The sequence below is a fragment of the Scleropages formosus genome, chromosome 9 (assembly GCF_900964775.1).
Source record: "Scleropages formosus chromosome 9, fSclFor1.1, whole genome shotgun sequence".
Lineage (NCBI taxonomy): Eukaryota > Metazoa > Chordata > Actinopteri > Osteoglossiformes > Osteoglossidae > Scleropages > Scleropages formosus.
Genome location: NC_041814.1, coordinates 11,855,086 through 11,882,255, shown reverse-complemented (window position 1 = coordinate 11,882,255; position 27,170 = coordinate 11,855,086). Strand labels below are relative to the sequence as shown.

General features: G+C 47.2%; 1 protein-coding gene across 1 annotated transcript in view; it reads left to right on the top strand.

Annotated features, from left to right (window-relative positions):
• The first annotated feature begins 6,548 nt into the window (after positions 1-6,548).
• LOC108923474 (rho GTPase-activating protein SYDE2-like) overlaps positions 6,549-27,170 on the top strand; it is a 33,859-nt gene continuing 13,237 nt past the window's right edge. The window contains exons 1-3 of the mRNA XM_029254813.1: positions 6,549-8,858; positions 19,370-20,011; positions 24,761-25,851. Coding sequence (XP_029110646.1) covers positions 6,893-8,858; positions 19,370-20,011; positions 24,761-25,851 — 3,699 coding nt within the window. The 5' untranslated portion in view covers positions 6,549-6,892. The remainder of the gene's footprint in view (positions 8,859-19,369; positions 20,012-24,760; positions 25,852-27,170) is intronic.

Genomic DNA, 27,170 nt, shown 5'->3' with positions numbered 1-27,170 from the left:
ACTTCCTTACGTTGAGGGAACATAGTAAAGGATAACCTTACACGTATTCATTTAGCCGACACCTTCCAATGCAGCGCTTGTACAGGCTGTATAGCTGGAACACGTACAACACAACAGGTGACAGCAGTGACACCGGAGATGAGGATGGGTTTCCATGGTGACCTCAGGCACACATTCAAGTACACTGTCCACGTATATGAGCAACAGACAGAATGCTGGCAGAACTGGTTGGGTTGGAATATGCGGGCTGTGATTGTAGTGCAAGCAGTGTACGTGAGGGTGCCGTGCTCCCCGTCCCCCCCACCCCCCGCCCCCTTATTCTCAAGGCCTGCAGGCTTTGACCTGTAAATAGATGCATAGACAGGGGCGAATCTGGCAGTCCGCACCACAGGCGTCGGGTCTGCGTGGCTCCAGAGCAGGAACAGATGCTTATCCGAGGTGGTGGAGGCACAGGGGTAAGCAGTGGTTAAGGGGTTGGGGGGGGGGGACGCATGGACGCGGGTGCCGGGGGCGCTGGGGCTTGCACAGAAAATAAATTCAATCAGTACAGACTTTGTATTGGCCTCCCTGAAAAGAAAGAGGCACAAAATGTGTGACTGACTGTGTGTGACCAACATCAAAGGCAATCCCAAAAATAGCTTATGAAATTTCTGAGGCTTAATGTTTTTAAAAATGCTGAAAAAATTAACACGAAGCTACTAATTTGATTATTTTAGGCTACTATCATATCTGCAAAAATTATAATATTTTAATTTGTCACAGGCATATATAGCGCTGCTCGAAAGTATGCGAACCCTTCCGTGGCCATGCTTCTTGTATAAAATATTTAAATAAACTCAAGAAATAAGTACAGGATTATGATTTACACACCTGATTCTACTTACCTACTTGGTTTAACCAGTGCAACTTGGGGTTCACTTATTTTTGCACCTGCACCACTTCTGTTTTTCTACACTCATGATTTCCTCTAAACGAACATATGGAATTGGTCATCACGCACCTATTGTGTCGGATGAGAAAGACTGTTTCTCATCCAATAACCATTTTGTGGTAAAACTAAGGGTTCACACACTTTCAAGAAGCACTGTATATATTTCAGTTGAAGCACAGTGTGTTCGGTCTTCACTCTTCTTGCAGTTAACCACAATTACCTGCCATGAACGAGGAAACGAAGCAACGGGGATGTGGTGGACCTGGAGCAGCAGAAAGGAGTCAGTGCTGAGTTAAAATCGCTTAAAGATCGTTTTCGAATTGAAGGTCAGTTCTGTCTTGTATCCTGTCCGTAGTTTTTGTTGTTATAAAAGACCGCTCGCTGATATCGTTTTATGGTTTGACGTTTCGTTTGTTCTGTGACGTTTGTTCTTTTTCTACTCAGAGATTTCAGCGAAGTCTATTCTCATCATGGCTTCATCGTTAGTGAATATTGCCCCTATTTAAAGAAAAAACTAATTACTTTGGCCTTTTCTAGCTAATAGTTTTCAATCCTAGTAATTGGTTACAATACTGCATATTTTTTTGTTTGTAAGCTGGTTGGACGCAACGCAACGAGAGATCGTACGTGACAAGTGCTATAACTTGCCTATTGTACCACCTGTACTGTGTTTTCAATGGTAAAGATTACTCACAGCAGCATATGACAATTGGTTACAATACTTGTGAATTAAAAAAGAATAGAAAAAGGAAAAACTGGTGACAAAAAGGGATGTGGTCAATGTTTTTATCTTTTTCCTCAAAATATTGTCTTGAAAATAGACTTTCTAATGTTCACACGCAGCAAGTCAATCTAATTTTCTCTTATTTCCACTGAATCCAATATTTCTTTGATAGTGTCCTTTACACTTCTCTGTATTGCCCACAAGATACTGCTGTAACAGTGCACAGTTCATTAATTCTTAATAAAAAAAAGTATAGCTCCTAACCCACAATTACGGTCAAATGAGGAGTCTTAACATTCAAACAAGTCATAATCTATTTATTTGTTACACTTCAGGTTGCCGTAAGTTTGCCGCACACAGAGAACAGAGAAGAGTGTACTACCGTAATTTCCAGGCCCAATGAAAGAGGTTGTTTCCAAAGTTCATAGTGACTGAATCCTGATCCTGATGTTATATAACCTCATTTAGAAATGCAGACTCTGTGAAAGATTGGCAGTCGGCTAATTAAGAATTGTTGATAAAAATTCTCATCATCCCTAGATTCTCTTTCCTGCCCACTTTCACAGTGAAAAGCACAGTTGTACCATGGCTTCAGTGACTTTGACCAAGGAAGACTACTACCAAACACTTAATATTGACCCGTTAATCTCATGAAAAGACCAACATGTTGAATAAACGGAGCAGCCCGTTCCCACAAATTTATACATCCATGCACTTACAGTATATGCTTTATTAAATGTGATGTAAACATAAAACAGCATAAAACTGCTGTAAACTAAACTTAGTCTTTAAAAGTAATATTGTTTTATTTTTAAATGAAACATTGAAATAATATTGTAAAAATAAAATTTTTAGTATCATTAACACTAGTGATCAAATTCAAAAAAATAAAAAACAAATCATTTTCAAAAAATCTGAGGGGCTATTACTAACTTTTAATACTTGCAAAATACACCTATAAAATATACATATTTTTTTTACCAAAAAATCAGAAACCATAACAAAGTATAAACCGCACACGTTAACTGAGTTGCAGATTACCGAACAATGAAGACGTGGTTAAGGAACTAAATGATGAACACGCCTTTGGTATTTACCTGCCCGAACGTCACCTCCCTGACGAAGGCTGCAGTGAATTTAAGATCTTCCTGCATTAACCTGAGTAAAAGAGGATCTTCCCACTGTATGGGCGGCAGGTAGTATAACAGTGAAGGACATGGCCTTGTGAGTGGAAGGTTGCCAGTTTCAGCCCTGCTACTCCACAGTACCACAAAGCAATGTATTTTAGCTTCAGTTCATTCAGTAAAAATACCCAGCGGGACAAAATCAAATTTTGTACATTTCTTTGGACAGAAACATCAGACAAATAATACTTCTAACTGGGTGTGGACAATCTCTTTGTAAAAACCACAACTTCAAACACATTTTAAAGTGACATTTTAAACACTACTGGAAGAAGCTATGATCATTTTCTAGCAACCAATCGTTTGTATAACAGCCATATACTGTATTCTTTTATGTCGGTCACCTTCACCATCAATCATCGTCAGGACCACTTTGCATCTTCTCAGCAAGAGCAATCAGAAATCACAACCTGTCAAAAATGGCAGTAGAGCTCTTATTCAGTTTTAGCAGAGTTTTCTTCCAGTTTTGATCACTTAAAGAGAGTTTGTCTGCCACACCCTGTAAAACATGTTAAGAAATTCATCCCATGGCTTTTGAAAGTTTTAGACTCAAGTCCATCAAAAGATGGTTAAAAAAAATTGCAATGTTACCCTTATCTGTCAAGGCAATAAAGTCCACAATTTCACAGACTCCAGAACATACCCCACCTTTATATTTCACACATTTCCTCACATTACCTTGTTTGCACTGTAAAAGGTCACCGGAAGATAGGTGAGGACAATGTGCCGAGCATCATCAAAACCTTGCGTTGCCGTTCAGTTCCTACTAATGAAATATGATCCTTTAAAATGTCTGAATGGTAAACTGATGAAAATGAAATATGTAGTGTATTATACACACACACATTTTCAGAACCGCTTGTCCCATACGGGGTCACGGGGAACTGGAGCCTACCCAGCAACACAGGGCGTAAGGCCAGAGGGGGAGGGGACACACCCAGGACGGGACGCCAGTCCGTCGCAAGGCACCCCAAGCGGGGACTTGAACCCCAGACCCACTGGAGAGCAGGACCCGGTCCAACCCACTGCGCCACTGCGCATACGATGTAATAATATTTAAAGTGGCTAATATCTATTTTTCTCCTTGATTAAAATTAACACAGCTGAATGATGTGTGGTAGGCAAAACCAAACATAGTCTGTTTCACACTGATGTTCATTTTATTAGAAGGGAACTCGGCTACTGGATAACGAAAAGCTGAGCTTCAAAGCAACTTCTGCAGAATGCCTGAGAAGAGCCGTCCATGTAGCCAGTGAGTCTGCACTTTGCCCGGGATTGCGGTGTCAGCGAAGCCATTGAAGCCAAGAGAATAACCAAAATAGCGTACCTTTGTCCGTCAGATCAAAATGCTGCATGGTTTAATGTACACTGGCCACATTTATCTCACATATAAATAGCCATTTAAGAGCCTTACGGTCTCTGTAAAGAGTTACATAAATGTTTTTGGACGCCCATTCATCCTCTTAGCCAGATCCTGGACGTCAGCACAGCAGGATACCACTGCGAATTCGTTTCAGGGAATTATCTTCCAAGTACCAGGTGTATGCTGTTGCTCTAAACCAGCTTACAGTGCACTTGAGTGTGTAACCAGTGTCAGTCACATTGTGAACACAAGAGCGGGTGTTTACCTTCATCAGTAGGTTTTGATACCACGATTCTGGGAAATTCTGTTGACGTGAGCAGTATTCAATCCATTTCCATAGACCGCGCTTCTTAAACAGTGATACAGAGCCCCAAACAAAGGATTAGGGACATAATATAAATAAAAGCTCGACTATACATTAAATTACTGCAATAACTATGCAATTGTTAAAGCTGTAAGCAAGCAAACTGACCATGAACGAAAATAACAAAAAAACTCCCAACCGAAAGGCAAGGGGGGAAATAAAAACCTTTGGAGCATAAAGTGCCAGTGGCTGCCCACCCCTCCAGAGCATTCTAGATTAAAAAAGATTAAGTCGATTTACAGCTATTTGTAACATTGTCACTGAGAGCTAATATGTTGACGCCTTACTTGCCAAGGCAATGTGATTTGTGTGGAACAGTAGGTAGCATAGTGGTTAGAGCTACTGCCTTTGGACCTTCAGGTGCCAGGTTTCATTACCACCTCCAGCTGTAGTGCCCTTGAGCAAGGTATTTACCCTAAATTGCTCCAGTAAAGTTACCCAGCTGTGTAAATGGGTAAATAGTTGTAAGATGCTTTGGAGAAAAGTGTCAGCTAAAGGAAGAAATGTAACAGCTGGTCAGGCACTGGGGTGGGGGGCAGAAGCTGTTGGAAACATACACACTCTCGCTTTAACAGTGGTGTACGATCCCTCTTGGTTACCCAGGCTGTATATAAAACTTCTCATTCCTCTCGTATTTGCTGTTCAAGGTCCGATCAATTCAGCAAAGTCTACGGAGTCACTTTAGCTAATCTTTCATGCATATTTACATATATTCACCCATCCGTTTCCATAACCGCTTGTCTTAATGCTAGGTTGGGTGGTCCAGAGCGTATCTCAGACACACAGGCCGTGACACAAGGCACATTCTGGATAGCGAGGCGGTCCATTAACACGTTAGTAAAAAAAAGTAAACGGACATTTGTTGGATTGTTTGCCGAGGAGTTTACAGCGACAGTATCCATACAAAATCTATTGATATAGTATCTTTATCTTTTTATAAGATGACATTGCTAAAAGAACCCATTTACAGTTATTTTGTTTCATACCTTATGGATTGAGCACTTTATGAGTAGTGATTGTATTGTCTGACTGTTAAAAATGATTCTGACTACTATGAATAGTTTTAATTTTTATATTATTCTGAAGTTTAGCTGTAGCAGTTCGGGACACAATGCACTACTGACAAATACAACAGAGCAACTTATCACACAATAAGGACATTTTAACTGGATAAGTTGAGCTGGAACACACGTCTTTGGGAGGAAACTCAGGGATTCGGACCCAGAGCCCAAGAGCTGCGAGGCACCAGCGCTACCTCTTCGCCACCGTGCCGCAGTGTTTCACATAACGACTTCATGGTACAGAGGGGGGGGAAACTCCTTCAAACTTTGACTCTGAAAGTCACAGAGCAATGGAATAGATTGAAAAAAAATGTTAGAAACGAACTAGAATACGCTAAGTGGCACGCGAGCTCGGCTACGTCGTTAGCTTCGGAAGCCATCGGGATCCGGCTCTTTTTCACCTTGTCCTGCAACGTTTCCTCACCTCCTGTTTAGCCTTTTAAAAAAGTGTGAAGTTAAACACCTTCACCAAGGCATGATATGTAGTCTGCCACAACCGCTGCACCCGTTTTACTCCGCTACAAGCGCAGTAATGTCGACCGCACACTCATAAAGCAAGTCTCACAGAACTCTCACGCAGAACTACTGTACAGACAGAGTCGTAACCGGGGACGTTTCATTCGGACAGACGACGTTCCCCTCAGCTAACGAGGCTGGAATCGAATGAAAACGCACGTAAAACCTCGCCAATACAACGCGGAAGGAGGCAGAAACTGAGTTTAACAGGGTTATAGACCGGGCGCCGCGGCTACGTGAAGCGCGACGAAGTTCGCGAGCCATCTTTACGAGCGCGGGTACACGCGCGAGCGCTTCATGGCGACTCGCGAGCGCACGGCGCACAGAAGGGATGTCGCGCAGCACTGCAGGAGCCGGGGGAGGTGTGTAAGAGCGGAGCTTGCGCAACGGGCTTCGCCTTTCACCTCCGCCACAAACTATTCCAACTATTTGAGCTGCGAGCAGAGGGAGGGAGCGGAGGGGGTCGAGCGGCGCTCCGGGAGCTCTGCGCGCACGCACGCACACACACACACACACACACACACACACACACACACACACACACACACAGACACACGCGCGCACTGTCGCGCACAGCCATGCTAGTGCTAGTCCGCTAGCGGAGCACAGAGAGAGCGAGCGCGGACACCCGAGAATGGAGCGCCTCGCGGGTCACCCGGGGCTTCTCACCCAGCAGCTGAGCAGCGAATCCGGTCGCCGCTCGTGCGCGCGCGTCTGCTGAAGCCGGAGAGGCGCCGCGGCCGAGAGGAATGGCTGACCCTCTGCGGAGGACCATACTGGCCAAACTCCGGGGCAAGAGATCCAAGAAAGGGACGGCGCTCAGCGGACGCGGCGTTTCGCCTAATGGGGACGGAGAAGGTAAAGGCAACGCTTTGCCGAATCGGGCCGATCCGGCTCAGCGAGCGCCGATGTCGGTGACCCAGTTGGGTGTTGTGCCCGACACCATGTGGGGTAACGCGAGCTCTTTCAACGGGGGGGTTGAGCACAGGGAGGACTCGGTGTCCGCCGCCGGCGAGTCTCTCCCCTGCGAGCTTGCTTTTATGGGCTTTACCGGGGGGAGTGTTGGGGGCAGCGAAGAGCCCCTGAGCTGGGGGGCTCGGGTTAATGAGGAGCCCCCGGGGGTCTCACTTCAAAGGCGCGCTCCTCCGAGCGGGGGGGGCGGCGGGCTGGACGCGAGCGCTCCTCGCGGGCACGAGCTGCGTTCGGTCGCCGGCTCCTCGGGGCGGCCGTGCGACCGGAGGAAACACGCCGCGGTCGTGCCGAGAAAGCTCTTCCTGGGCGACTCGATCGGGTTCGGCACGTGCGAGACCCGCGGCTCGCGCGGCGCGGCGGCTCTGCGGACAGGTGCTCGGTGCACGCCGGTGCTCAAGGGTGAAAGTTGCCCAGAGGAGCCGAGGAACCCCGCTGCCACTGCCGGTGACAGAACAGACCCGGTCCCCTTAGGTTTCGTGGAGCCCCGTGGGGTCCGAGCCGCGGTTGCAGTGCGGGGACCGGGTCACGAACAGCAGCCCCTCCTCCGTCGGCCGGCTCCTCAGCCCTGCTGTTCGCCCGGGCGTCGTAGAGCGGAGGAAAACGTTTTGATCCGAACCGTCGAAAGTTACGACGCTTCGCCCGATCGCTCGGGGCCGCGCAAGGTGAACGGCTTCGCGAAGGTGACTAGTTTACAGTCGCCCATGGTTTTTCCCACGCACTTGGAGTACCTAGTTGAGGCGAACGTGGGCGAGCGAGCGAGCAGCGAGGAGGACGATTACTACGACAACGAAATCCTCCCGTTTTACGAACCCGGGAGTTCGAACCCGGATAGTAATGATGATGGGACGCGATCGCAGCGCAGCGCACAGGGGAACTGCGGTAGCGCCGTAGAAACGGACAGGCTCAGGACGCAGTTGAAGGAAGCCTACCATCTACTCATAAACGCCATGCAGGATATCAGTTTTGACGGCCAAGTTGGGGTCAACGGGTTTTTCGACCACGACAGCACCTCCAGTCGCTCTCGGGACAGCGTGTGCTCGCGGTCGTCTGCCAGGGCCGTAGACAGTGACGCGTGGTCTTCGGGGAAGAACAGCCCCGGGCGGCTGTCCGACACGGACTCCTTGCTGCTGAGTTGCACCGGAGCGCAGGGTCCCCGTCTCGGGAACCGCCTCTTTAGCAAGAGCTCCGAGAACCTGGGCGCCGCGCGGGTAAAGGCCCTGCTGCCGAGGCCTCTGAGCGATGGCGCCATCAGGTACCCCGTATGTCAGATTCGCGGGAAAAGCCTCGATTCTCGAAGAGCCACGGCTTGCGGCGACAGGGAGTTGAGAGGGGCGACGGCGACGGACGGCCCCGAGACCCGGGCGACGTGGGGCGGAATAAGCGGCGACGAGCTCCATCAAGAGAACGGCCTGCTAAACGAGAGCGGCGGTTCCGTCAACAGCCTCACCGGTTCATCCGATTATGCGGAAACTCAAGGCAACAAGCACGATTTGAATGGGTCCCCGGGGGTCTCGGCCAAGCCCCACGGGGTGACGGTGAACAAGATGCAGGAGTGGATGCACAAAGGCCGCGTGCTTTCCTCGGAGATGAAGCGGCGCATAGCGGGCTCCTCTCCGCGCGTCCACGGCTCGTTGGGCCCGCGCTCTGCCCGTGGGCTCGCAGACAGGACAAAGTCAACTGGCCAGACGACCGGCACGCAGGAAAGCAAAAGCGCGGCTCCCTGCCAGGGCGCTCAGCAGTCAGGTAGGCACGCCGCCAAGCGTGGCGACAGGATCCGCTCTCTCTCGACCCTCGATCGTTACCATCTCCCATTAAAGACCGGCGACTCCTCTGACTGCGAAGCAAAGGGGTCGAATGGCTGGACTCTTTGCTTTTCTCACTGGTGCTTCTTCTACCCGGTGGTGGGAGCCTTTGTCATCCACACTAACGTAGATCCATTTAACACCGTTTCGTCGATTCGTGGTGAGGGTGATGCCGTAGCTGGTGACCTACTAACACACTCCATCAAGTTTGTTTGTTTTTGGGTGCTGGAAATACGTATTGAAGGTGTGACGGTCTTGTAATTGCCGTGATCGCAAGCATTTGTATCATGAAACGAATGGTTTTCTGTGTAAAAAAATCAGAATGCTGTGCATTATTAAAGACTGGGGTGACGGGAACGGTGAGTTCCGTGCATCTTGGGCTGGTCGATCCCTCGGATGCCACGGACATCGATTTGGCTACTCGGAAACGACGCGTTTTGTTTTCTGAAGTCTTTCCATTATCACTTGGTAATTTTCCAGCATATTTCATGACAATTAAAGCATTGCAAAATATTCTATGGTCAGCAGCAGTGTTCCCCAGTTACTGGTCAGGGTTTGCTGTTTGAACTTGCTCTCCCTATCGGCGTTGAGAGGAGCGCTTGACCCAGAGAGCTGGCGCTTGTTTGTTTAGAGGAGACAACTGTTGACCTGGCTCTGACAGTTTGGCCAAACTGTTTCAGCCTTCGCACTGCAGAAGCCTCCGCCTCAATTTGCACACAAGCAATGAACTTTTTCACCATCGGCATCTATTTGCAGACGGGCGGTCGGGCCTCCGGCTCCGCGGTGCCCTTGGAGCGGTTTGGTGGGCAGCATGCCGTGCCGGGAAACGTCCCCGCTCTCGTCTTTAAAATGAGAAAAACGCACATGTACAGCAGCGCTGCCGCTTGCTTTGCTCTTCTTTCCCCGACACATTTTTTTCTCAGCGGAGATCGTGCCGCTTAATTCTTTTGTACCCTCTTTGAGTTCCTCTCTATGAATGAAATGAGGGAACGCACACACATCATCTGAAACCGCTTGTCCCATACGGGGTCGCGGGGAGCCGGAGCCTAACCCGGCAACACAGGGCATAGGGCTGGAAGGGGAGGGGGGACACCCAGGATGGGACGCCAGTCCGTCGCAAGGCACCCAAAGCGGGACTCGAACCCCGGACCCGCTGGAGAGCAGGACCCGGTCCAACCCACTGCGCCTCCTCCCCCCATGAGGGAACGGTTATGGATTTTTTTTTTTTTTCCCCGCAGGTCTGCTTGGAGATTTTGCTGCCCAGCCTCTCAGGGGCAACTCTACCGAACTACCGATCCATTTCGGGAATGTCAAAAGTTCAGTGTGGTATGAATCTCGATTTTGTAGCTTCACCCCCCCCCCCCCCCCCCCCCCCCCCCCCCCCTCCCCCCAACTTCTATGTGTGTATGTGTTTGTCTTTATGTGGATCCTGTACGAAAGAGTAGAAATTGCAGGTTGGTTGTTGTTTGCTGACTTTGTTTCCTCTCTGCTTATATACAGAAAGTTTTCTTTCATGTGATGAAAGGCTTCAGAATTCAGCTTGGTATTAGAGCCAAACATGTTTTTGAGTTCCTCTCATAATACCGTATCCATACTAAATTTAGATGACTGCGTAGTCGGTACGGCCTGTGGTTAGTTGTGTCAAGGATGAGGATTTCTATACAGTTTTTGACAGTGTTTGGTTTTTGACTCTGCATCAGTTTGTGTGCCCTCTGGAAATTTGAAGCACAAATGAAGACGGCGGGGGGGGGGGGGGGGGGTTACTGGCACCGTAACGTGTTACGTGGAGCTTGTTAGGTGAATGAATTGCCCGCCTGAGGCCGCAGGATTCTTGATCTGGATTTTGGACTAATTTGTTTCTGCGGCGTTTGGACCAGGTGCTCTGTCTTGTACCCTTTACACGTGGAGCGGCGTCGGAAAAGGAACGGAGGTTAAAAACAACGCTGATCGCTTGCAGAACGATGGTGACCCGTGCAGGTGAAATCTCTTATTCGCTCGCCGCGCTATTTTTTTGACCATTTAAAAGACGTGGGAAATTAATGCCGCCCCTGCCTAAGTTATCCAGGTAAGTTATATCATAAGGGAGGGCGAAAATGCGGCGTGTGCTTGAACCTGACTTTCGTTCTGGATCACAAGCGTTTGTGAGAAGTGGCTGTTTTAAATGATTAACTAGATGGTTTTAACTTGAAACTTAACTTTTAAGACAGAAAAATGTCTGCGTGTGGCTTGTGAGATTATTTTACTGTGCGCTAAGTGGAATTATTAAATTAATACCCAAGTAAAATGGAGCAAAAAAAACTGTGGTCCGTAAGTGTAAGGTGTTTTTATGTTGGTCTTGATTTTAACTTTTTTCTTTATGGGTTTCAGAATTTGTTAGGGAAAACAAGGCAAAATTTGTTGAATACATCAGTCAAAAGGTCCAATCCTCAAAATTACCTGAAAATCTGATATTTGTAAATGAAAGCTTAATTTTGTTAATGCTAAGTATTTTGTACAATTTTTAAAAATGCATTCTGGAGGCTTTTCACACTTTGTTTCGGGGGGGTGTTGTGTAAAGGGTATAGTTATAGAATATAGCTCCAGGGATAGTGCGGGCCATTGCGTGACTGGGAATTTTGTTCCGATTGTTGCACGAAAGGGGGGAAGAAAAAGACACAAAAGCTTGACATATGGATACATAAATGACAAGCTGCTTTGCGTCAAAGATGCCGCTTTAATTATTCCACGACCAGTTTCCTATGAGAACCATTTCTAAATCTTGCTTGTGAAGTTGAGGAGTAAAATTAGTTATTAGTTTGGAGTACCGTAATTACTTTCCGCGAAGATAGCTTTAATTACTTTTGTTCAGTGCTTTTGTTCATATTTCAAATGTGATAGGTTTTCTTCTATATGCTGACATCTATGATGTGATTTAATACACGGTTTATCTGTGAATCATAGAGATTTTTTTATGCCGTATTTATTAATTATTGTACTCAATTATTACGTGAACAGAAAAATGTGTATTTCTGCTCAATATCCTCAGTTCGGTAGTAGCGGTGGTCCGTAAGTGTAAGGTGTTTATGTTGGTCTTGATTTTAACTTTTTTCTTTATGGGTTTCAAAATTTGTTAGGTGAAAACAAGGTAAAATTTGTTGAATACATCAGTCAAAAGGTCCAATTCTCAAAATTACCTGAAAAGCTGATATTTGTAAATGAAATCTTAATTTTGTTAATACTAAGTATTTTGTACAATGTGTACAGTGTGTGTGTGTGTGTGTGTGTGTGTGTGTGTGTGCGCAGTAGTAACTAGTGTACTAACATTGCTTTAGTTGGCTAGCAGGGACCAGACCGTAGCAAGACCGGTCACTGCGGACTTCACCGTGTGCCGCTACTGGTGATCTGCCAGTGAAACCCACGATGGGTCTGACAGCGTCCTCTCCGACCTGTCACCAGGAGGATCAAGAAATACTTTGACACGAAACCGTACGCCTTCACGTAATGGCAGAAGTGTCGCACTGATCTGAAATATAATAGCCATTGATGTAGTTTAGATGGGGGGTGCGGTGGCGCAATGGGTGGGACCGGGTCCCACTCTCCAGTGGGTCTGGGGTTCGAGTCCCGCTTGGGGTGCCTTGCGACGGACTGGCGTCCCGTCCTGGGTGTGTCCCCTCCCCCTCTGGCCCTACGCCCTGTGTTGCTGGGTTTGGCTCTGGTTCCCCGTGACCCCGTATGGGACAAGCGGTTCAGAAGGTGTGTGTGTGTAGTTTAGATCCTTTAAATAAGTGATGGGAACTCTATTGCTCCGCCATAGCTATACGAGGGAAGAGCGTTTCCTTTGTGGCATTTGTCACAGAAGCGAACGCCACGATATCCAGGACCGGTGAGCTCATGCGATCGCGGTTGGAAGGACATTTACGCCTTCCTGGCACCTGTTTGACACGCTTGACTGCGATGCCACACCGCCAGGCGAGCGCCAGCTTTGTTTTTGCCGCGCAACTGTCTGCCTTTGCTTGTTTGGCACCTCAGACAGAAGATTTCTTTCAAGAATGTAAACCTTCAGGTGATGATGGGGGGTGGGGGTGGGACCACTTGTTCGCACTGGGTGCGAAACAGCAGCTGGCATAGGGGCTGGAGCTGTCGTCTTACAGCCTGAAGGTTCCTGGTTCGAATCCTGCTGTGCTGTCAGTTGTACCCTTGAGGAAGGTACTTAGTATGAACTGTTCCTGTCAGTGCGGTCAATAAATCACTTAGCTTGCAGCCCTAAAACTGTCAGTGGCCGAGCACAAAGGTGTCTGCTAAATAAGTAATAAATGTGAACGATGCAAAGCCCACTGTGCTGTTTGATTAATATTTAATGATTGATAATTCTTATACAGCTGCTAATTATCATTAAACAAATTAAACTCAATATTCCAAAAAATTCAAAATATTCAAATTCAAATATTCCAAAATATTTAAGAAAAATCATTTAATTTAATTAAATATTCCGAAAATTTTCTTATTGAAGAATTACGTTTCATCAGATGCTTTATCCGAATCCTTCAGTGACCGTCTGTCGCTTGAAGGTATAGCCAATGGTATAGATATTTCATTTGTGAAAATAGTTAATTCGACACAGTAAGCGTTATTGTTCTGACAATGGTGTTCAGTCTCGGTTTTTTTTTTTTTTTTTTTTTTTTTTTTTTTGAACGTATAATGCACCCAGAAAATGCTTTTCAGAAAATTCTGGGGGCAGTGAAAAGCAGTTGCTTCCAAGACATTTAGAAAGTTCTCAGACCCAGTGAAGTTTCAACTGATTAGGCAGCTCGCGGAGTGAGACCATTCCCTTTGACTTTTTCCCTACAGTCTGACCGCAAGAAATCATTCATAGCCATTGTTGAAATTTCAAAAGATTATCGCAGAATGCGGACCGAGATTCCGATTCCTATTCGTTTCATTAGTTCTGTAGCTCGTATTTTAATAAACCACAAACTTTTCGATGTAGGCATGTTTATGGTGTCAAGGGTGAAGGTTGCTTCGGTTGTTTCTTTTAACTCCACGCAGTTTTAACTAGCTCCTCAATTTCAAGAGAAAATTTATCACTTTAATTAGCGCTTTCGTTTTCATCTTGAAGGGGGATGCGGTGGCACATTGGGTTTGGCTGGGTCCTGCTCTCCGGTGGGTCTGGGGTTCGAGTCCCGCTTGGGGTGCCTTGCAATGGACTGGCGTCCCGTCCTGGGTGTGTCCCCTCCCCCTCCAGCCTTATACCCTGTGTTGCTGGGTTTGGCTCCAATTTGCCACAGCCCTGCTCAGGACAAGCAGTTTCAGACACTTTTTTTTTTTCTTTCACCCTATAGTATTGTACATGAATCATTTACTTTCAATGAGGATAGAATTTTGTTAGGTGCCTTTGTGTTTACACTGGGGTCACGATCCTCTTGGCACATTACGGCGCTCGGATGTGTCGGCGGCTCTCTTCCTTCCCTATTTGTTTATCCGTTTCTGAATGTGAAGAGGAGGAGGAGGCGACGGTAGTAAATTTTTACTTACAGCGTGGAATGCCTTACAGGCGAGAACATGCTCCTGGTATGTGGCGAGAAGCTTGCTTAGAGCTACTCGCTTCCTGTTGTGCGATGGCAGTCCACCACAAGCAAATGAAAATGTGCGAATGGCACGTTAATCACACGGTGAAACATCTCTCATCTATGGTTTTCTGATTGCGTTTCTACGAAACAGGAAGTGGAGTGTGTGTGTGTGTGTGTGTGTGTGTGTGTGTGTGTGTGTGTGTGTGTGAGCTCTGACCTTGGCACCATACTCTCTGGAAATGGGGGGGTCCAATATGTGGCCTGGAGGCTGCCTGTGGGCCACAAGACCGTTTTGTAAAATTACTATATTCTGCACCTACTATAACTACTACACAGTTCCGCTAATACCGTGGTTACGGCTGTGTTTTTACCGATACAGTTAAACACACAGTCGAACGTACGGTGCGCCAAAATGAAATACAGCGAAACGATCGCTTTTTCATTTTAGACATTTAAGATTCAGTGTGTCACATGCTGTGATTTTATGGCTACGATTTCGTTCCCGGGGCCCTCGAATCGGTTCGCGTTAATAACTGCGGCCCTTGGCAGGAAAAGGTTGGGCACTCTGCGGTGGACAAGCCGGGTCTCGCACCCTTGCTTCGGACGTGCCGGCGGAGTAACCAGGGCGGCGAGAGAGACGAGGGAAATGAGACGCTGTCTTTCAGCAGGAGGGGGTCCGCAGTGAGGTCGTCGCTGTCGCCGATGTCGTACTGCGTTGGACTGCAGTAAAGCTGCAGAGTTTACCAGTAATGCGGGTGTGGTGGCACAGTGGGTTTGGCCCGTCTCTGCTCTCTGGCGGGTCTGGGGTTTGAGTCCCGCTTTGCCTTGCAATGGACTGGCGTCCCGTCCTGGGTGTGTCCCCTCCCCCCTCCAGCCTTGCTCCCTGTGTTAGGCTCTGGCTCGCTGTGACCCTGCCCGTGACAAGCGGTTTCAGTCAGCGTGTGTGTGTGTGTGTTTACCAGCAAGTTTGTGAGACCTCTCAAGTACAACAAAACAGTCCCTTTTTTGTGCGGGGGGGGGGGGGGTTCAACATCTGTCACGCGGAACACAGGGAGCCGGGATGGCTGAACCCAAGTGCAGCGTTGTTTGTCAGGAGATGAGGGATGAGGCAAGTTTTCGGTGTCGGGGACAGGCGAGGGGTCGGTCGATAGGCGGTCAGGGTCAGAGCGAAGATCCACGGACGAGGTCGGGGGACTTAGCGAAGGGTCGGTCGAACGGCGAACGGGACAGGAACGAGGATCCGTGGACGTGCTCGGGAAACGAAGCGAAGAGTCAAGAACCGGAGGACGTGAACGAAGAGCTAGCGATGCTTGTGAACGAAGTGTCACGGGAAAGGGCGGTTGTCCCTAGGGGTACGGGAGCTGAAGAGGGTCTTTATAAGGTGAGTGATTACTCATGAGTTAGTGCGGAGTCAGGTGTTGTTGCTTGTGCTGCGGGCGTGGACGTGACAACATCCCTCTCTAGGAGGGGGGAACAAATGAGCAGTCAAGCCACATGAATTGTTTCGAACTGGGGTGCAGGAAATCAGTGCCACAACTTGGCAAGGGTTTTTTTTTTTCTTTCTTCTTCTTTTGAAGAAACAACCGCGTTGTCCCCCGAATGCATCATACTAACACATTTATCTCCGAACCCGTTAAAAAAATAACGGCAACTGGCACTGGGAACACAGCCCTGACTTGACACGCGGTAGAGGGACGCGTTGTGGCGGCACGGTCGCTGCCCCGATGCTGCCTGCTGTGTGTGACTCCATGACTCCATCCACCGCAAACACTCACGCTCAACTCTTCTGAGTCCGACACACCTGTAGAAGCGCCGCTGTCCCCTTTCCTCTTATTTTCTCCGGAACACGGCGTACGGAGCTTGGAGGAGAACTGTTTATTTTTCGTCACGATTTTCCTTCTCGGCTTTAACCGGATGACTTGTTTTTGATGAAGCCACTTCTGCTTCCAGAAAAACTAAACAAAAAAAAAAAAAGTTTACAGTAATCAGGCTGACTTTGTCGCTTAACGTACACTCGGTGAAGTACGGCCGTGTTATTACATCCTTTTACTTTATTGCTCGGAGGGAACATCCAATCCTGGTTTGAGCAGAAACGAAGGCCCTTCATTGCGGTGCCGAGAGTTAATTATCACCCGATCGCAGTGCCTTAGTGAAATGCTTCTGTCGCTCTGTAATTTAGGTTGAGTTTGTAGAATGTTTCCGTTCGGAAAGGAGAACTAATGATTAATGCGCCGAAGATTTAGTCTCGGATGGAGCGTGCATCCAACAACACGGCGCTGTGACCCTTCCTCGACGTGTCGGGGCAGAATCCTGCACGGCCTCTTCTTTCTTTGATATCTTAAGAGACATTATTGATGTCGCTTAAAGCTCCTGTTCGTCTTGAAAGCCGTACCTTGTAAACGCTCAATAAAAAGGATAATGTTCACTATTGTCTTTGCCCTCACATCACCTTGTCGTGAGCTCTGTGATCATCTGAAGTCATTTATCATAAGAAAAAAAAAAACAAGCTCTCAGGAAATAAATGCTGGCTGTAATACAATTTGCCAGCTGTTGAGAAAAAAACTTTTTTTTTGGATGTAACTGAGTGTACCAAGTAACAGTTCTTTTTCTGTTTATACGGTGCTCCTTGAAAGAGAGTATGTGAACCCCTAGTGTCCCTTAGTTTTACCACAAAATGGTTATTGGATGAGGGGGGGCACAGTGGTGTAGTGGATTGGCCTGGGTCCTGCTTCCCCGTGGGTCTGGGGTTCAAGTCCCGCTTGGGGTGCCTTGCGATGGACTGGCGTCCCGTCCTGGGCGCGTCACCTCCCCTTCCAGCCTTACATCCTGCGTTGCTGGGTCAGGCTCTGGTTCCCCGCGACCCCGTATGGAACAAGCGGTTCCGAAAATGTGTGTGTGGGTTATTGGATGAGAAGCAGTCCTTCTCATCCGACACAATAGGTACGTGATGACCAATTCCATATGTTCGTTTACAGGAACTCATGCGTGTAGAAAAACGGAAGTGGTGCAGGTGCAAAAATAAGTGAACCCCAAGTTGCGCTGCTTAAGGCAAGTAGAATCAGGGGTGTAAATCATAGTCATTCATTAATTGTTTAAGTTTATTTTAACATTTAAGATGTAGATTTTCTACAAGAATAATGAGCATTCCTATAGGGTTCACATACTTATGAGCACTATACACACACAGATTTGAGTACACTTACTGGAAATTTTATTTTCCTCACATTTGGATTTCAGTTAACATGTCTGAGCAGGAAATCCTGCCATAAATCTTGCCAGCCCTTCAGCAATGCCCAGTGATATAGGCTAGTATTGCCCAGGTGTACTCAAACTTTTGACTGTGCTGCATTTATGAATAATGCACTTGTTTGTAGCTTGATCGTGCGTCTCTGGTTGGCAACGGTAGGTTGCATCCTACTGCGCGGCAGCGCTGTCCCCAGACATGGACACACCGATCCGATGGCTTCCCTCACAGAGTCTCGGCCGCACGGCGCATCCCTCAACGCGGTCGGTCGGGGACCTTCGGCCACCCGACGAAGCCGAGCAGAGCGCTGCGCAGGGCACAGCCGGCGCTCCTCGCTCAATCACGACTTACTTTGCTCACTTTGAAATCATATTTTGGCCGTTTTTCCTCTCATCCTCTGTTTTTCTTCCTCCAATTTACCGCGGATGTGAACTTTATCCCTCTCAGAGTCGACAGTCCTCCTTGTGCTTTGCGCAACTTTTTTTTTTTTTTTTTTTTTTTCCTTTCCTCAATTCACATGTTTCCTTAGTCAGGAAGTTATCCCCACAAAATTGTGCTTCTGAAGTGTGCCAGAGGTTTGCAGTACGTAATTGTAAGTTAGCATTTGCTGCAGAAGAAATGAAGCAAAACAAAAAACAGGTCCTGGTACTTTTCGCGGTGACGTGTGCAGCTTCGTCCGGTCTCGGCTACTTATTGATTAGACAAGTTGTGCATCCAAATTCGTATCCTTGCAGTAGTTTTTATGAAAAATTTTGTTGAAATACAACATGAGCATTTTGGGACAAAAACCATTTAATCATAAGATCAGTTGTACTTCAGAAAATATCACCAGTGTATTACTTATAATGTATGATTAGTTAGTAGACTATAACCTTAGACCTTGTGGAAAAATCTGAGAATAAAGCATAACGCAATGTGTTAATGAGTGTGTGCATTAATTGGTTTTATGACTGAATGGAAAGCATCCGACACCAAAACGGGATTTTCACAGAATATTCTGGTTGTTTTTGCATCTATATTTTATAAAAACGTTTATTGCACGGGGGGCGTGGTGGCGCAGTGGGTTGGACCGGGTCCCGCTCTCCGGTGGGTCTGGGGTTCGAGTCCCACTTGGGGTGCCTTGCGATGGACTGGCGTCCCGTCCTGGGTGTGTCCCCTCCCCCCTCCAGTCTTACGCCCTGAGTTGCCAGGTTAGGCTCTGGTTCCCCACGAGCCTGTATGAGACAAGCAGTTCAGAAAATGTGTGTGTGTTTATTGCATTGCATGTAACAAACATGAATAAAACCATGTTTCATGATACAACTGCAGTATGTTATGTAAATGAATTTAAAGAAGGTAATTCCCAGGCAATGCTAAGTAAATCTGTGTCAAAGAGTTAGCTGGGAGTACTTTTGTGTTTCGATGGGGGGAATTTAACTGGAGAGGACTCTTCTAGAAGTACTAAAGCTGGTGATGTGCACAGTTTCGCGTAATAGGTGATGAAACGGGCCGATTAATTTTTGAGCGGGCTTCGAGGTTAGCATTGCCTGGAAGTTTCTTAATGCTTTTCACCTGTGATCGAAAGAAGCGTTCGAGATGCCAGCCGATGTCTCTCGCCAGTAACGGCAGCGTCGCGCGAGCGTCCCTGTCCCGTTTCAAGACTTGAGTTGTTCTCTTTTGCAGCTCTGATTGAAAATGTTCACAGCCGCAGCGCGGCATCCGCGGAGGTCAGAAGCGGCAGGGCGAACGATTCCCGGCCCTCGCTCAACACCATCACCGTTTCCAAGAAACGAAACTGGCTCCAGCAGAGCTCTGGGAAGGGTCACGCTGCAGAGGATGGTCCTTCCGCGGTGGGGTCGGACGGCGGTCACGGCCAGGTGGCCGTCCCCGCAGCCCTTCCTTCGGAGTGCTTCCAGGTAAACTCCACCGTGCCCCAGGCAGCGCCTCCCAAACCGCCACGCCTACATGTGAGCGTGTCCCGCACTGCGGGACATGCCAGGAGCTCTCCGGCTCCCAAAGCCGTGGATTCAGCTGAGGAGAACGACGCGGACGATGAAGGCGAGATCTGGTACAACCCCATCCCTGAGGATGAGGAGCCAGAGGTGCTCCAGGCCCCGCGGAGGAGAGCAAGCGCCGGGGATTCGGCCGGGGCCGCGGGAGCCTCTCCCGCTGGACCGGAGGGTGCCGACGTGTGTCGAGCTGGCCCGGGGGGCGAGGCGAGCCAAGCGATTGCCGCGCATTCCACGGAGCCGACGCAGCTGCGCAGGCAGATGTTCGCGTGCAAGTCGGCGGCGGAGAACCCAGCTGCGAGGAACACAGCTCCAGGTACTGCGCGCTGCTTCCTGCTTCAGCGCATGTTTCGTAGACATCAGGCTTTACGCCGTCTGCCGTTTATAGTGCTGTGAAAGTGAGCGCGGCGGTACGATGAGCTAATGCACTTAAAATTGCCGCGCAAAATAATACCTGCGAGGTTTGCAATGTCTTAATTGCACTTAAATATGCTGTTTTGGTGCGATGGTGATAATACCGAGGCACAATGCGAACAATGAACCGAAAAAGAATACGAAGTCTATGTACCATCACCAGTTTTGTAAATAAAGACTTTAGAAATTGTAATGAACTTTTACCACGTCTTTTATATAGGGTGCAATAATTGCTCGACAGACATAATTGTTGTTTGTCGTACGAGGGCAATGTTGCTCAGCAACCAGACATTACACTTTACCAGCAGGTTCAGCTATTCATCATGCCTGGTCCCTCCATTTTCTCAGGAAGGCCGAACACCTAACCCTACCTAACTGTGCTTTGGTAACATGGACATAATGTGTCATGAAAGCACCCACGTTGCTGTGGGTGGCATGGTGGCACGGTGAGTAGCGCTGCTGTCTCACAGAATCTGGGTGGCGCGAGAGGGCATGGGTTTGATTCCCCACTCGGCTCAGGTGGAGTTTACATGTTCTCCCTTTGGGTGTGCTCTGGTTCCCTCCTGCAGTGTAAGTCACCTTGCTGAATAAGGCGTGTGGGCTGAAAACACTACGCAGAGTTCCTTGGAAGTTGCTTTGGAGAAAAGTGTCCGCTAAATAAATATAAAATCGCTGTGAGAAAGTGCTTGTGTTGTTCTTTCATGCAACTATTGTGGCTCTGTCATTTTCTCATACGCGCAGTCGTTACGTGTTGTAGGTTGCATTAAGGAAAATACTTAACCGGGACCTGTCTCATTGAATGCCTTACATTTGCATTTACTCATTTAGCAGGTGTTTTTCTCCAAAGTGATACACATCACATAGAAAACACAATGTGTAGACAGTTGAAAAAAAAAGTGCCTTTAAATCTCGCCCGCAGTGGTACCTGCTGCAGCAGCACCTTCTGATGATGCAACTGATGTTTGCAAACACCGTATAAAAAGTCTGCGAGGTGGTAAATTGTGTGTGTGTGTGGATGTGGATGGGTGGGTGGGTATATATATACACAGATAACCTTTATGCACATTTTTTGTAATGAAGGCTTTTCTTAGGTGCAAATAAATCCAAAAGGAAGATCGTACACCCTTTGGTCGCGTTAATAAAAATTGAATGATTCAATTTGGCGACAGTCTTCTAAGTGCAGAAATACTAATGTACCGAGATGCTGTTTATTTCCACATTATCTCTGGTTATGAAAGGAATTTGTTTGTTTCAGAAATCCTTGGCTGTGTTGACTTTGCGGTTACTCTTTCAGATGAACAGTACTAACGGTTCTCATAACAGCCCTTCAACAAAATTTCCTGTTATTTTACATCAAAGACAGTCTCGGCATTGTTTGTTAGGATAAACTATCCTTTCAGTAATTCTTGCTATCGCGGCGATGAACTGCGAGCAACATTTCGCATCCTCATCTCAACAGTCCAGCTTAGGCGAGCGGTTATAATCCTCCGTAGTGTCTGTCGACATGCTGTGTGAGTCTCTCTGTGACACTTAGTTCAAGCGGATGATACCGCTGTCAATCAATGGCTTTTACCGAACATCTCTGTACTTCTGTGATCCAGGTGCCTGCTGGGCGCGGGGCTTTGTCCAGCGGCTCATTTATTTTGCAGAACTGACGAATAACTGCCATTTGAAATGCCACCCTATTTGAATTAATCTACATTCATATTTCAACAGCAACCTTAATCCCTGGCACTTTTGGAATTGGTTTGCTGTCTGGCAGAGCACGAGGCCCGTGAAGGTCTGGAGGAAACGGTTCTGTCGTTGTACGGTATCGGTTCTAAGGTGTTGGGGATGGCTTTTATAACACTAGCATGGCTGCATGACTCCAGACTCACTAGCGTAGCAGGTGGCAGGCATGTGGACAATGCAACGGAAATGGATGAAAACCGTACGGATGCTTGACTTCTCCTGCAGGTCACAACACTATGCGTCTTCAGCCACCAGGAAATGACTAGAGTTGCTCAAGAGGAACCTTGTTGGCCTTCGTGAGCTCCATTCAAAATGGACATGCGCTCTAGTTATGGAACTATATCTCATATTACTTTCAGCTGAGATTCTTCTTTTTTTATTATAGATTTGGGGTGACCAATAGCATATTGATTAGAGCTTTTCCTTGCAGTCAAAAGGACCCTTAACTGCTTCACAAAATTTCTTGGCTGTATGAAGGGAGTAAATCATTGTAACGCTATTTTTATTAAACATCTAACTTTTAAAGCAGGTTCCCATGGTTAGGTCAAAATTGGTATGTGATGTGTAGGACGTAATATGTAATTGATGAAGATCAGTCGGATAACTGATTCAGCACTGTCGATATCTATCGGATAACCACTTCTCCCATTGCAGCACTTGGACATTCATTGAAAACTGTAAACAGGTTTTTTTTTTTTTTTTTAAAAAAAAAAATAAGCTAGCTTGAGTGCCACCAACCCTGGCCTCATATGCACCTGTCTGGGCTGTCCCTTGTTAAATGCTATCATGGACTATGAATATGGCAGCTGATGTTTTGTCTGGACTGTCAGGGACATGGCCCACAGGGGTGGGTAGGGGGTCTGGAGAGACTCGTCAACACTTCTCCGGTTTCAGTAGATGAAACTGAGCTTCTTCAGCTCTCGCCTACCAATCTTGAGTTGAAGTCCTTTGAGTTAACATTTCAAGCTGTGAAACTGATCCTCGGGTGTGGGGGTTAGGTTTCCCTCCTCCTCCTGCTGATTTCCATTTGTTCTTCATACACAACTGAAGGAGCCGGCTAGATGTAGTTACCTATTTTGAGTTGGACCATATGTACCGTGCAGAAGGAAGCTATACACATTGGCGTTAAATAATCTGTTGAATCTAAATTGTTGCGGACTTTGTTGCATGAATGTTTGAGAGTCAGTATTACTTTGACAGTGCCTTGGATGACCTCCTGTCAACATTGTGCTCGTTCTGTAGATGGATATTACATGGAAAGTTGGGGTCTTGAGGAGACCCTAGCCACAGATGTTGTTTGGCATTTCCTGCTCTCTTTGCCTTCTGTTACTGTTTTAAGAGGGCCCTCTGGTCAGATCTGAAGAACAGATCTCCACCAGCTTCCTAGTTTCTAAATCTGCCCAAGTTATTGGCAGGAGGAGTGAAAAAGGAAATATTCGTGAAAGAAAGGGTCTAAACATGGCTGTGGTTTGTTAGGGAATGCTGCAGGACAGCCCCTTGCAGGACGGGGCTCGGCTTTGCAGGACAAGGGGTTCCTTTGTCCCTCCTCTGTCCGGACCCACGGCCAGACCCTCCTGCCAGAATAGCACAGCAGGCCCTCTGAAAATAGAGCTGCCCCTGTTGGCTGTCTGTGCCCCAGCTCGAAGCTGCGAAGAGGCAACAGAATCTCTTTGTTTTAAAAGTACAGCAGAATTGCGGTTAAAAACAAAAAATGGATGTGGAATTTTGCACACGTTACAATTTGAAATGACAAGGAGCATTTTTGAGAAGTCCCCAGTTGGTTGAAAAAAAAAGAAGTGATGATCACGGTACTGGAGTCTGCTTTACTGACCTTTGTGTGAGACTAACGCATCATATTTCAGCAGCATGTATGATTAACTGGGAAAAAAGCACAATATACGGCTTCCATCAATCCTGTTATCGTCATCAAGATCTCAATCCCTTTGTTGGCCTCAAGATCATTTTCATTGATTTGAGGCGGTTTTTTGCCTAATGATAAAGGATTAGATGTCTAATGAAGGTGGAAATCCTTTGACGGAAGCCAGCAAGAGAAATTCTTTTTTTTTTTTTTTTTTTTTCAAATTTAATTAAGCAGTCATCTAGAGAAGTTGTGGTTTCTGATTGTACAAAATATGTTTTGCTCATTTAAATGGATCTTATTCTATGCCTTCAGTTGTTCTGAAAAGACAGGTGGGTTACTTTAGGATGACAGTCATAGTACTGAACAAAAGCTGTATAGCCTGGAGCGCTGTGGGAAGTGAATAATTTTCTTTTTCTAATAGAATATGAAATTGATGGAGGTTATGTAGAAGGCAAGAGCTGAGAAGCTTAGACTTTTTTCCCCCAAAGGATTTCTTTAGAGAAAGAATTAATCTCTTTGCTTTCCTAACTTTATAAAATAAAAAGGAACAAAACGTCAACTTCATGAGTGCTTTACAGTTGTTTTTCATGTTATAATAATGGCAACATTTTAGTACCATTTCATTTCAGAATGGATTAAGACATTTCCATGTTTTTAAAAAAAGCTACTTTTTTAATAAATTATCTACAGTCTAATTTGAATGTAATTTACATTTATTCATTTAGCTGATGCTTTTCTCCAAAGCAATTTACAGTATTAAGGTTACAATTATTTACCCATTTTTACAGCTGGGTAATTTTTTTTTACTGGAGTAATTTAAGGTAAGTGTCTTGCTCAAGGGTACTACAGTGAGAGGTGGGGAGCAAACCTGTGACCTTCAGATCCAAAGACAGTAACTCTTACCCCTACGCTACCGGCTATAATAAAACCTACTTGGAGTGTTAACTGTGCTGCAGTAACAAACAATTTTCGGTATGAAAGAACTTGTGCGTAATGAAGCACACCATGGATACGAGTGTGTTAACTCTGACTTTTTTGTGTTTCTCCGTGTTTCCCCAGATGACATTGAATTGTCCAGCTCTGGGTTTTCTCCTCCATCTAGTCCGAACCCGGCAAAGAAGGGCAGCTCCATTAACTGGTCGTTCCCAGACAAAATCAAATCTCCACGCACGGTGAGGAAGCTGTCTATGAAAATGAAGAAGCTGCCGGAGCTCAGCAGAAAGCTGAGCGTGAAAGGTACCTGCAACAGCACCCAGCCAGAGCTGCGGACTCTTTCTGCAAAGTCTGGTGTGGAAACCGTCCAGGGTCCCCCACAGCATTCTCCTCGAGGAGGCCAAACTGCAGCCAGCAGGAATGTCATTTCACGCTACCACCTGGACAGCAGTGTATCCACACAGCACAGTTACAGCAAGAAGAAAAATGGTGGTGGCTCCAAGTCTGCCAGTAAAGGGGGCTACCTCAGCGATGGTGACTCCCCAGAGCTGGTGGCTAAGTCAGGAAAGCATGGCCCCGAGGGCAAGACTGGGAAAAGCAAGGAGCCTCCAGCCAACAGCAGCCCGAAGCTGCATGGCACAGAGTTGGACATCGACGCTTTCCGGCATTACTGCTTTGTAGACCAGCCCAAGTTTGGGCAGTACATTTCAGGCCTCATGAACTTGCACTTCTATGGGGCAGAGGATCTGAAGCCACCACGCATTGACTCTCGTGATGTTTACTGTGCCATCCAGGTGGATTGTGTCAATAAGGCACGCACAGCTCTGCTGACTTGCAGGACCACCTTCCTGGACATGGACCACACCTTCAATATTGAGCTTGAGAATGCTCAGCACCTGAAATTGGTCGTTTTCAGTTGGGAGCCCACTCCTCGAAAGAACCGTGTCTGTTGTCATGGCACTGTGGTCCTGCCCACACTCTTCAGGGTTGCGAAGACCCACCAGCTAGCTGTCAAGCTGGAGCCTCGTGGCGTCATCTATGTGAAGCTCAACCTGATGGAGCAGTGGCAGAACTCTCTTGATGGGCCTGATGTGGATCAGGAGCCCCAAGTGTTTGGGGTGGAGGCATGGAAGGTGGTGGAGCGGGAGAATGTAGGGCTCATGGTGCCCCTGATAATTGAAAAGTGCATTACTGAGATTGAAAAGAGAGGCTGCCAGGTGAGCACAAAGACGGCACTCTGAAACCAAGAGCTCAGGCTTGTACAGGTGGTCCTCGGGTTATGGCATGTATGACGGACAACGGCCGTCCGGATAACCTCATTATATTGTTTTTCGAGGGCTGACATTTGGTCGTAAAGTGTAACGTCGACCGCTCCGTCTGCTGCAAAATAGCATAGGCTGGCTGCCATATTTGTTATTCTTTGGTTCTCAGTCGGTGTTTGGGTGTCTAGCAGCAATCGCAGTTTGTGTACAGAAACGTTATTTGTTTAAAGAACTTGTCCCTTGTGATTCCATTCAAGTTCATTTTTATTTACAGTTAGCAAGCAAGAACATGAGTGTTCTAGTGATGCTTTAAAGAGAATGTGAAAGACAGTATTTAAAAGCGAAAATAATGTAGCCAAGAAAGTATAATACTGTACTGTGTTTATATTGTATGTTAGATCTTCTTTACTGATTTCAATACTATTATATAACGTTAATAATTTATGTATCCCGATGGTTAATGTGAGGGCATTCATGACTCATGACAGCGCTGTCAGAACGGAACCCCATCATAAATCGAGGACCACCTGCGCTGGCCTTCCTTCTCGAACCGAAATGAAAAATGCGCTTTCGTTACTCTATACCCTCCCGCTCACTTTCGCTAGGCTGCTGTAGAAGTCAGGTCTTGCTGTACCAGAGCTGTTACAGCTCAGTGCTGGCTTTTTTTTTTAAAGGCGGTAGTAGTTTTAACTTAAGGGGAAGGCTGGCGAGGACTCCTGGACCGAACCCTGCAGTAAGTTGCGTAGCTGCCTAGGGTCGTTCGGTTGGACTCTGCACGATTTTAAGTTGTGCTGAAGGAGATTTCCAGTGTGTGGGAGCCTCTGTGTCGTGCGGGGGGAGCGGTTGACGTTTTTGGCCCGGCGACTGTAGCGTGGGCTAGAGCATGTCCGAGAGAGAGCGAACAAACACGCCAGTCCGCATTCAGTCGTCCGCTTGGAAGGCATGGCAATCAAAACGAGCTCCCGGCTTTCGCTGCTCCCAATTAGTGAGGACGGCCGCAATAAACGCGTGCCTGGTCGCCGCTCGGGTGCCATCCGGCTGCCCTGAGCTGTTCGTCATTTGCACGCGGGACGGTTTTGTCAACATGTTCTCCCCGTGCGACGAGGACGCCCTTCAGGCCTGGCGCTCGCAGCTGCTGCGTAGCGTGGCAGCCGCAGGGTGCTATCAAAGCGATAGCGGCCCTCGGCTTGGCCCCTCCGGCCCTGCGTCTGAGCTGGGAAAGGATCAGCGGTAGATTAAGAGGAATTTACAGCATGTGTCACAAAGGCACGCAG